At 44.0% G+C, this 12076-nt stretch overlaps 1 protein-coding gene across 1 annotated transcript in view; it reads left to right on the top strand.

Moving 5' to 3' along the window:
* The window catches only part of prr12b (proline rich 12b), a 38042-nt gene that overhangs the window by 3635 nt on the left and 22331 nt on the right, over positions 1–12076 (top strand). The window contains 3 exon segments of the mRNA XM_037791327.1: positions 4170–4327; positions 7870–8031; positions 8277–12075. Of these exon segments, the coding sequence (XP_037647255.1) occupies positions 4170–4327; positions 7870–8031; positions 8277–12075 (4119 nt within the window).

The raw sequence follows: 12076 nt of genomic DNA, 5'->3' as shown, positions 1-12076 counted from the left end.
TTGATTCTGGAAACAGATTGAGAGGCTGCTGAGGAAAACCTTTAACTGAGAAGGCGTGAACAGAGGAGTCTTTAGCCAACAAAATGATTTAGTGACTGAGTGAATAAGAAAAGCCTTAACAGTGGGACACCTTTACTGTAAGTATAACATATGGCAAGCTGTTTTACCATTTGATAGCTAGACAGGATAATCATTAGAGATATCTGCAAAGTCATTTTGACTGGTCAAAACTCTAATTCAAGATATCCGTGATTACATTTTGACTATTAGGGTTCGGAGGTGAAGCTATTCAAACATACTATGGCTGCTGCACTGCAGCCGTATGGGTTTATAAAGTGTGTCTGGAGACAATAAATCTACAATACCCTGTAAATGTCTACCACAACTCTCTAGTGAACAAAGCTCTCGTTGGCCACAGATTCCTTGACGATGAGCTCTTTCTCTTTCATGTCATTGTCTAACTATCTGATCCACAACGGTCCCTGACCGCTCGTCTCACAGCCGGCCGCACATAGAGACCGATGTCATGTGTACACCTCTGAGGACTAAAGGCTCGTTGTGATTAAAATGATGTTGCAGCTTGTTGGTGTTTAAACTATGTTTCTCTCATGAGTTATTGATCGGAGAAGTTTGAATCTGTGAATATCTTTCCAACTTTACCGAACTATCCGAGTCAGCAAAAGCTTCTGCTGACACTGTTCAGATGCTTTGTTGGGCCAATATCCAATGGGAAGCCTTGATGAGCAACGTCATGACAACAGTTCTGCCTAGTCATTATGAGGTTTGAGATATCTGTAACTGTTATTTAGGATAGCCAGAACTTGATTACAGATATCTCTAACTGTCGTTTTGACTAGTCACAATGTAATTGTAGATATCTCTAATGTTAATTCCGGATAGTCAAGCTTAGCTGTTAAATGTTAAAATGGCTCGCCATAATAATAACAGACAGAAAAAGTACCATACTCTGTGAGGGATGAAAACGAGAGCAGAAATGAGATCAAATTTGTATTGTATAAATTGGGTCATTGCTGCAGCAAATAACAGGAATATGAATAGAGTGAGCAAACGTTATACAAACACTCTGCATATTAAGTAGAAATGTCTGAATGAAGATGCGCAGGAAAGTAAAGAGTCGGGCTTTTAAGTAAGTTTCATTCATGCATCCATTTGTGTCTAAATGTTAGAATTATAGCATGAATTTGTAAGAGATAATAGAAGGTAACTTTTGATCTCGCTTTTATCTTACAATAGTCATGGAATATAGATTCTTGCTTAGAATTACTGCCGCTTGCAGTGTGACTAGTGATACTCCATGAGCTGTTCGGAGAAAAGGAGAGATGTTTGAAATGCTCCGGCAACGTTGCTGTGAGGGTTTGAAGGACATCTGCAAGGGAAAGGCAAGAGGAAGCTGAATGGAGGTACTTAAGGAGATACTTAATTTAGAGTGAACAAATACAGTGTTAAGTTAGAATTGTGGAGAGTTGGCTGAAGATCTGGATTATGGGATGTGGAGCGGGACTTCTGATGAGCTCAGTACTTTACTGAGAAGTACCTTGGGCGCTGATCTGATGAAGACGAGGTGAATGGGGGTGGTTCGTACTAAAATGAAAACTGACAGCAGAGAGGACGACATCCTCTTATTTAAAGTGTGATGCCAACGATATGATTGTCTTTGGGAGATCATGGCAACATCTGGTTGGTTTAACTTAGAGTGAACGCCCATAGTCAGCTGATGGAGTAGAAGCTGGAGAGAGAGAGAGAGAGAGATTTGTGAATGAATGAGAGCGTAAAGAGAGAGAGAGAGAGTCTCCCTGACTGAACTTCTGCTAAGCTTAATTTCTCTGAGTTCACTTTTTTTTAATAAGTTCACACAGTCAGTACAGCAGCATCAGTCTATTGGGACTAAACCGCGGATAACCTTTAATTGCTTTGACACAAAATGGATTCAGTGACCACATTTTACAAAATTCATGAATGAACTAGCAGCAATTTTGCACAGTTTCTGTACATACTATACCGTATTATAAAAAACTTTCCAAAATGAAGTTAAATTCCAAACAAAAGACTGTAAACTACTGTAAAAAAACACAGCTGATTACCATTTTAGCTACCAGAGGCAGACATAAGGTTTCGTATTGTGTATTTTGGAATACACTATACACAAAAATAATGACTGCAACATACTAAGGTTGTGCGTTGACAACTCCTTCATATGGTTTTCAAAGTGAATGTTTGAAATAAAAGTGCAAGAACTGTGTAGAGAAATAAATATCTACACTGTCAAAAAAAAACCGTCTCAAATAAGTTAAAGCTTCAGTAGGCAACAACTGCTAAATGAGTACAATTTAACAACTGCTTCATCCACACACACACACACACACACGCACCAAGCTCTTCTGTCAATAAAAAAAAATATAAACTGAGAAGTCCCTGCGATAATCATGTTGACAGACAGACATCATTTATTTTGATTATCCAGAGGAGACAAGTTTTTCCTTGCAAATTTGAAGTGTTCGCCTCAGCCAACAAGCCATGAAAATAATTGTTTGCTAGGGTATTATATTACCACAAGTGTGTTTTTTGGGAATATAATATTAGGGATGAGTGAGTAAACCATTATCTGTATCTGTATCTGTAACTGTTCAACCCAAGCCCCCATGAAGAACGCTGGGTTTTGAAGAATTTTCGTAGGCCCCAAAAGACTGTTTCCCCCATAGACTTCCATTGATGAAGAAACTCTGTAGGGGTGGTCATGCCTTTGCCATCCTACAAAACGCAAACGGGAAGTCGGTTGGACTATAACAAGTTGTTATTTTAAGCCTGAAATTGCTATGGGTTGAGCAGAAGTTGCCCAGTTTATTATTTATTATTTAGTAGAAAACTATTTACAGAGCAGACTCAGAATTTAGTAAGAGTAAGAGAACTAACTGGTGTAGAAGCAGCGAGAGTTGTGAGCTATTAATCTCTGCGGACGGAGTGTCTGTCAGTGACGATGGCGAGATTGTGTCTGGTCCCTGTTCAGACCTGGCATTAACATGCGTCTCCATATACGTCTTGAGTGGCCACTTGTGATCTGATCTCACTTCAACGCTCTTTATGCAAATAAACACGCAGTAAACACACGGCTAATACAGCAAGACGTTGTGACGTAATATTACAGGAATATCGGTAGTAATATCCTACATATTGCAGATTTTATCAACATCAGAATATAATGTTATTGTACCGGCGGTCCGCAGACACCAGTGCCTTTGCCAGGCAACATTGGGATACAAAGCTTCAGAGAGCCGGGGATGAGAGAGAGCAGGCTGGCGTGTGTCAGCGCTGTGCAGAGCACTGGAGCAAAAACACGACACGATCTCCGACAGTATGATAATAATGCATTTCCCTTGCCTAGACTGATAGTCTGTAAATATGTAGCCTATAAACAAGATATATTTGAATAAATTACAGATGTACCGACAGGATACAATAGAGGACAGAAGACGTTTCCATGCCGCGAGGCAGACGACGAGCACTCGCATCTGCCTGTCTATTCACATGAGGAGCGCAGTGAGACCCCGCGGATCCCAGCAGGACATCAGTTGAGTAAAAGAATGTGGCCATAATGTGGCCCAGACCACCTCTGAATGTGGTCTGAAAGATCCAATCTCAATGCGTCCTCCATGCTTCTTGAGTGCGTTCACACCTGTACCACTTGTGATCCGATCACTGAGGACGCACGTTAATACCAGGTGTGAACAGGGCCTGTTTGTGTGTGGCGTGGCAGAGCTGCATTGAACTGTGTGTGGGGGAGGAGCTCTGTGTGTTGTTGGCCTATCAGGGAACGATGTGGACGGTGGACACAGCTATCACCCAGTGAGGATTTTCCTTCATCACTATGCTATGCTTGATTTGCTTTGATTGTAATGACAAAATGTGCAAATTCTACTAGCCAGTACAGAAACAGAACATCCCAGGAACATGCTACAGAAAAATGAACAAATACAAACGCTGGAATAGATGCTTCATATAGTCGAGAAACTTGTATTGGACATTGTGGAATGTGGATGCTCTAAACAGGTAAACGGACTATTAAACTGTTTTCCCAACCAGTACAAGAAAGCAGACTTGTTGTAAATAAGGGCCCGTATGAAAGTCAAATCTAACAGCCATGTGTTCCTCAGCCTCGTGTATGGGAGCGCCAGGTCGTCCCACCCAGATGCAGAGCTGCTCCACCGGCAAACCTATGGCACCCCTCACCCCCTCCAGGGCTATGCAACCAATCACCACCCAGGAAGCTCCAGACAGGCTGGGGCCTGGGGCGCTCCTGGACGCACGCTTGGTAAGAGGATTCATTGGATGGTATAATCTGTAGAAATAGAAATTTCTTTCTATGTATAGTACAGTCTGTATTCTGGCAGCGGTATCAGCTTTAATTCAAGGATATTTACATTCGCGTCAGATGGTGTATATATCCATAGTCTGGGTGGGAGATTTGTAGTTACTATTTTTAACTTTTTCAACACACAGCACTGTTAGCGAGTCTTGATGCGAGTGTCTGGTTGCCTGTCTTTAAGTGTCTGCCCTAAACTGGTGACCTATCCAGGGAATACCCTGCTTCTTGACCAATGTCAATCAACTATGACCCTTCAAAAGAATAAGTGTGTTTATATATAATTGATGGATGGATGGAACTATTTCCACATAATGTTCAGCTAGAAACTTCTAGAGGAAAGGATAAATGAATTATTCTCTAAGTATGTCTGTAAATACTGCTTACTGGGTATAGTACTGGGAAACAAAGGTGAAGGTAACAATGGTGTTAACAATACTGATATTCTGTGGAACCTGTAATGAATTATGATAAAAACATATTTCACAGTTATATGATATGGTAATGAAAAGGGCCTTTGGGAAGATCTCTCAAAACTCAGATGAAGGGGTTATTGAAGAATATATGTGTAAAATATATGGGTTATAAGGGTCCAAAAATGCCTACAAGAGGACTCACCAATGCTGGCTACAGTTTCGGGGTAGAAAGCTTGAAGAAATAGGGTACAAATATTAGAATAAAGGGGGGATTAAAGAGTGAAGCTACAATACTCATACTCAGATCTTTACTTAATGGACCCATATTGTAAAAAGTGAGATTGTCATGTCTGTTATAGTATAAAGCAGGTTTGAGTGCTATATAAATAATGTGAAAGTATTGAAACATTCCATGTATGGAGAAATGCGCACAGCCTGTATTCAGAAATTGTGCGTTTGAAACAAGCCGTCGAGATTTCTGTCCATTTGTGATGTCACAAATTCACAATATTTAGACCATTACATGGCTTTAAACGTAAACATTCTTAATGTGTTACATTTTATGTCCTGTTGCAGTGTATGTAAATGACATCAGCTGACAGAAAGTTAACATGGACGCAAACTGTTGCCTAACAACGCAATTCCGTTGCAATTTCGTTGAAATGAGCTAAAACGGAGCGTTTCAGACAGAGGGTGAATACAGGCATATTCACACAGACAGTATGAGGAAAGTAACGTTTTTTTTAACATTAAAGCATGTAAACATGTTCTAGTAGAAACACAAAATACAAGTATGAACCTGAAAATGAGCATAATATTGGCCCTTTAAGTACAAGTACCAATACAACAATTCAAAAATCTCCATTACAAGTAAAAGTCCAAAGTAGAAGTAAGTAAGTCCAAGTACAGAAGTATTATCAGCAAAATATACTTCATGTACTCATGACTGATATGTAAGGGATAATGTACAGCAAGCCAGTCATTGTTGTGAAAAAATCCCCGACAGGGCGATGCTGACGCGAAGCGGCGGGGTATTTTATCGCCCTGAAGGGGATTCTTTCACAACAATGACCCACTAGCTGTTCATTATCCCGCTTATTACACGGCTACTTACTGAAGAAATCAATATTTTGACACAAAAACGGTCCTCCAGAGTCCGACATCAGAACTGCGCCCATAGCAACGGTCTGCTATACATAGCAACGGTCTGTTATACAGAAATTACAGACCGCAGAACGCCGTGATTGACCAATCAGAATCGAGTATTCAACACAGCCGTGTAATAAATTACTATATATGACATTATTTGACTTTTAATACCGATACAACAATATGTAAACTGTTCTAAGACACACGCAGTGATGCTGTGATCACAGGTTGAAACTCATTTAATGAATTGTGGTTCTCTTCACACAGTTGTCTTTTCTTCTCACTACTGTCACATAGAAAACACTGCTTGTAGAGTATTTAATACAAGGGTAGACACTGAGTGCAGATTTCACCTATGAGCCTTTTGCTCACAATAGTATCAAGCATTTTCCCAATTAAGAAAAAGATACAACATTTTAGACTCCAAAAATGAAAGCAGGGAAAGTATGGAAGATGGGAAAAAACTATGAAAGAACAACAACTGCCCAACTCTTTTACAGGGTCATATTAAACAGTGAGGCTCCATCAGACTGTAATGCAACAGATCAGGGGAGGTTCCAAACCCAGCCAAGAATATTAAAGGTCTATGGCAATAAAAACGTTACAGACACACATGTCATGTTCAAGCACACTCAATGTCACTGCAGAGGCATGCCAAACTTGGACTTTTTACACAAACCTTTTTTTTTTTTAAATTATGAATTTGATGAGTGATAAAATAAAACTCAATTAACCGTGCTTGTCCCTACTGGAATATATTTTAATTTCAAAAACACAAATCTGAAGCCTTTCACACATGTGGGTACAGTCTCCCCACCAAAACATAAATTCTTCTTACACTTGTGCCTTGAAGAAATCATGCCATAAGAGAGGGGTAGACACGTTGTTTGTGACTAACGGCCAAGACCAGTTCTCATCCATGCTTATTATGAAGATGAAGCATCTCCAAGGTCTCCAGCTTATCTACCAGACAGCCTGCGTCTCCTCACACAAAGTATGCCAAGTGTGAAGGTCCCTGAGGCCCTTCAGGTTCTTTAGCCAGGACAATGCATACTCATACATTTCTTCATATTCAAAGATTTTTTTCTACCACACAAACATGATCAAATATGACACTGTAACAGTGTTACACAACTTGCTTTTTTAGTTTCCAATATTTTAATAATATAGTCATGTATTAATATTCTTGATACGTTATTGTAAAAAGAAATATTTTAACTCGGTTAACCTGGATTCTTTCCTTGCTTTTGTTTTTGTTTCTACCAAGACAATCCATATACCAAATTGTACCAAATTTTTTGAAGATGTCTCATTTTCTCATTGATAACTTCCACTGCCACTGCATTTCTAAGTCAACCATACACATTTTAACATTCTCAGTATAGTAATATTGATAAACAATATGCAAGCTTTTAATAATTAAATTGATAGGTAATGAGAGTTAAGGCCAACCACGGCACAGTTTTACATCGCGTGTGAGTGTTTACAGGTGCACCTCATGTTTTTTCGCTTAATATAGTAAGTGCTGTGGTGGCATGTGCCAAACAGTTGGTCACAGTGGAATATAAATGAAGGGTATAGGGTGATTAATCACCAATATCTCAACCACTAAGATTATTCTCATATCTTTTAAACAGCTGTGCCAATCACAGTTTTTGCATGATGAAAATGGTTCACCAAATGCGAAGAGACACCAGCTCTCTGATAGGAAAATAATATTATTGTTTTTTTTATTTTGCAACACAGTGTTCTACATAGTAATTGCAACTGTGTTATACCGTAATACAAGTAGATCAATACAAATAAAAAATTGAATGAAATAAGTTGTATTAAACCATTTATATGATGATGATATGATTTATGATATGCATATGATATGGTATGACAATGAATATGAAGTAAGTCAGTGTTGTGGTTTGTTACCAGGCCTGTCGGGACTGTTTGACGCCGGCCTCCACCATGGCGGTCCCTCAGGTCCTGACCCCTCGGTCATGAATCTGATTTCAGCTCTGGAGTCGCGGGGTCCACAGCCGCCACCCTCTGCTTCCTCCCTCCTCTCTCAGTTTCGTGCTCCCTCTTGGCAGACTGGTGAGTGTCAGCATGTTAGGGTAATGCCACCTCATTTGTCGTTAGTTCTTGTTGCTATTGAAATACTATTATTTCTAAATTATGAATAACAATTTAATTTACAAAATCATTTGCATTCATTTAATTTGCAATAATAACCAAGAAGTAAAAAAAGTCTTAGTCTCAAACTGAAAATTTGCTAATTTGTTCAATTTAATAGTAACTTGCATTTATCAACACTGTCCATGTAATATTGTGTCCTTTAGCAATGCATACATCGGCCCCAGCGGAGCTCTTTATTTCAGGGACACTACCTGGTTCAAGCTCCTTCCCCTCCTCCTCAGCCCTTTCTGCATACCAGCATCCTGGCTCCTTCTCCGGACGATCTTTTACTCCCTCACTATCCCTGCAGGACACGTCTACATTTAGCCCGACTTCCAACGGTTTGCTATCCCCCCATGATCCCCTGCTTCACATCAAAACATCATCTCAGGCCAGCTTGGGCTTTGATCGCTTGCTGTCTTCCCAGAGTGCCGCCTACCGGGACTCCCAAGAGCCCCCGGCCCCTCCCCAGTCCCAAGCCCCTCCCACCTCCGCCAGTTGCCACCTGTCCCCCCACCAGTTCAATCTGTTGTCCTCCCAGCTCCACAACCAGTCCTCACAGCTCTATAATGCCTCCATGTTCTCTTCCGCACCAGCCCTGCTGCCCACGGCCCCCCCTCTATCCCAGCCCCCTTCAGAGAGGGCAGTTTCCCGGCAGGACAGTGTGATCAAGCATTACCAACGCTCGTCCCCAGTAGAGTCCACAACACTCCCCCCACAGCAATATATCAGCTGTGGTGGGTCATCTAGCTACCAGCAGATAGCCAGCCACCAACGGCATTCTGGACTGTCCTGCAGTCCCCTGGGGGAGCAAAGCCCATCCTCTGACCCCAAGCCCTCACCCCGGTTGGAATCCAAGACATACCGACCTATCATCCAAACCCCCTACACATCCTCGTCCTCCAGCTCCTCAGCCCCCTCCTCATCGGGCGCTAAGGGAGCCAAGAGCTCCAGCTCCAGTAGTGGCTACTCCTCTACGGGCTCAGCGTCATCCTCTTCCCGTACCCCACACACTCCACCATCGGCCTCCTCCACTTCCTCTTCATCCTCTTCTAGCTCAAAGACAAACACTGGCTCCTTGTCTGCTCCCTCTTGTCAGCAGCCCCCACCTCAGTCAGCATTGGCACCACCTCCTCTACCTGTGGTGTCAACCAACCTTGTTCAACAGCCAGCACCCAAACAATGCCTCTCCACCTATGGCTCTCCGCCTGTTGCCAAATCCAGCACAGGCCTACCAGATCACACCCCTCCCCAGCAACATGCCCAGTCCTACTCTCCCGGTCAGCCTCCATCTACACACATGGCCCAGTCTTATGAAGGCTTTAACTCACCTCATGCCCAGGACCTGACCTCTGGAACAGGGGGTACTGGAGGGAAACCCTTCACTAGTATAGGCTCAGGAGGACGCTCGTTTTCTGCAGAGATAGTATTTGGGGACTCAAGCTTTGGCTCAACTCCTCTCAGAAGAGCAGGCAGTCCTTCCTTAGGGTATGGGAGTGCTGGAGGATCAACTGTCAGTGGACCCGTATCAGGAGCTGCTGCACTTGGCAGTGGAGTTGGATCCGCGGGATCAGGGAGCGGGGCTGCTAGTGTTGGTAATGGAAGCAGCAGCTCTTACCACCTGCCTGAATCTAGTCCTTCACCCTCCATCAGTTCTACTATCAGTCGCCCTGGATTGCACTCTCCTGCTTCTGCTTGCCCTGCACAGTCACCTGGAGGTTCAGGAGCCAACAAGTACTTGTCCTCAATCCTCTCGCCTGCTTTCATGTCCTCACCACAAGGTTTTCCTGATACACGACAAGTGCAGAGCCAGTCCTACCACACAACACCACCCAAGCCAAAAACGGAGACCAACATGCTGGGAGTTGAGCAATCCCAAGATGAGGAAGAGGATGATGATGATTTCCTCATCCACCACTTACTTCATGCCCAGAGCTCAAATCCCCATCCTTCCCAGCATCACCCACCTCCTCAGCAACTTCCCCAGCCGCTCCCACAAACTAGGGATGGGGAAGGCAAGAGGTTGACCTATGATATTGACAAGATCTCAGAAGAGCGCTACCACCTTCAGAGTGTCATTCGTACCAATAACATCTCCAGCAGTTCAAGTCCTGGAGCAGCAATTGATGATGCAGAAAGTGGCTTAAACAGTCAGTTGGAAATATCTCAGAAGAAACAACAACAGGCCAAATCAGAGTTGACCATATCAAAGTCCACTGCTGGAGGGGTCACTGACTCTCTTTCCCACTCCCATACCACCCACTCCCATCAACAACAGCATGACTCCTTGGGCTCTGTGGTCCATTATGGAAGAGGAGACCCCTACACACAGCACTCCCATCACACTTCACATGTGTCCTCACACTCTCAGCAACACTCTCAGCATCCCCAAATCTCCCAACATCCTCGGCACACTCAACACACACAGCACTCTCAACATACTCAGCATAGCCATCCCCATCCCCACTCTCACAGCCACCCTCACATGGAGCTAAAGAAGACTTCAGATATAAATGACAATGCCTACTTGTGTAACACACCAGATGTGCAACAGTCTCGACAAAGCCAGGTCCCCCTCTCCCTGATAGAATCACCGCCGGACCCTCCCCAGCAAACTCACATGCTGCAGTCTGTCCTTTCTCATACCACTCACACTAAGATGGACCCCCAGCAAGCCCCTCCACAGCAGCATCCATTGAGACAGCAGGCCATGATGGGTTCAGCCGGAGGAGCAGGGCCTGCCAGGGTGGAATCCCATCCACAGAACCAGTCATCACAGTTGCAACTCCAGCTTCAGACCCAGGGTTTAGATACCCACTACGGCCTTGGAGCCCAGCCAAGAGATCAAACCCGAGCCAGTCAGAACTCAGTATCTCCACTTGAAATGCTAGACCAATCTCTATCCCGAACGAACAGCAGAGGCGGTGGAGGAGCTCTGGACAGAACCGGAGTTGGAGTGACTGTTACAGGAGGGGAAGGAGATGGTGGCGACAGACATAGACAGCAGCACAGACTTACACCCCACCACCATCCCCAACAAACAGCCTCAGATCTCCATGACTTCCTCTCTGAACCAGATTTGGGCTTGTCCACCCCCTCACACCTGCACCACCTCAACCAGCCTCAGGCCCATGCCCACCCCCATGCCCTCCATCAACAGCAAACACACACTCACCATCAGCTGGCACACTCTCAGTTAGCTCACCCACTCTCCCACCGGATGGCAGCGAATATGGGAACTCCCCAACGACAGCAGCAGCCTCAACAAAGAGAGCCTGGAACTCTGTCACTCTCCCAGTTAGACCAGCTCAAACAGCACCCGTTTGACGCAGTGAGCCCAGTGGGTAAAGTAGGACAGAATCAAGTTCAGCAACAACAGCAGAGGTTTGCCCCTCTAACATCCATCTGCTTTCCAGACTCTCTCTTACATGATGAAGACCGCTCTTTCTTTCCTGAGATGGAGGACATGTTTTGCTCAGCTGATTACAAGTCAAGCTGTGCTGAGGATTCTGGGGCAGGACAGGCTGCTCAAGAAAGCCTAACCCAGGGCCATGGGCAGGGGCAAGAGGGTATGGAGGCCTTAAAAACAGGAGGTGCTGGAGAGGGCTATGATATGGTTGGTCACAGTGATCAAGGTTATGGACAGTACTGCCACAGCCTTCCAGGAACAGGAAATGGCAATCTACACCTAGACCTTGACTCTATGAAGACCCACGAGCTTCCCTCCACTGTGAATACAGACCAACTTGGCCTCATCCAATCCCAAACAGCCACTATGGGGTTGAGTTCAGCAGTTCCTGGGGATGGCACAGTCAACAAGATGATGGGAGCTGTAGGAGTGGGTGGAAGTTCAAGTACTACTGGTCTGACATCGCCTATATTCTGTTCCTCTCGACCCAAGAAACTGCTGAAGACCAGCTCATTTCACTTGCTCAAACAGCGGCGTGAGCCACAACCTCAAACA

The sequence above is a fragment of the Sebastes umbrosus genome, chromosome 14, assembly GCF_015220745.1.
Source record: "Sebastes umbrosus isolate fSebUmb1 chromosome 14, fSebUmb1.pri, whole genome shotgun sequence".
NCBI classification, from domain to species: Eukaryota; Metazoa; Chordata; class Actinopteri; order Perciformes; family Sebastidae; genus Sebastes; species Sebastes umbrosus.
This window is presented reverse-complemented; position numbering and strand designations above follow the sequence as displayed.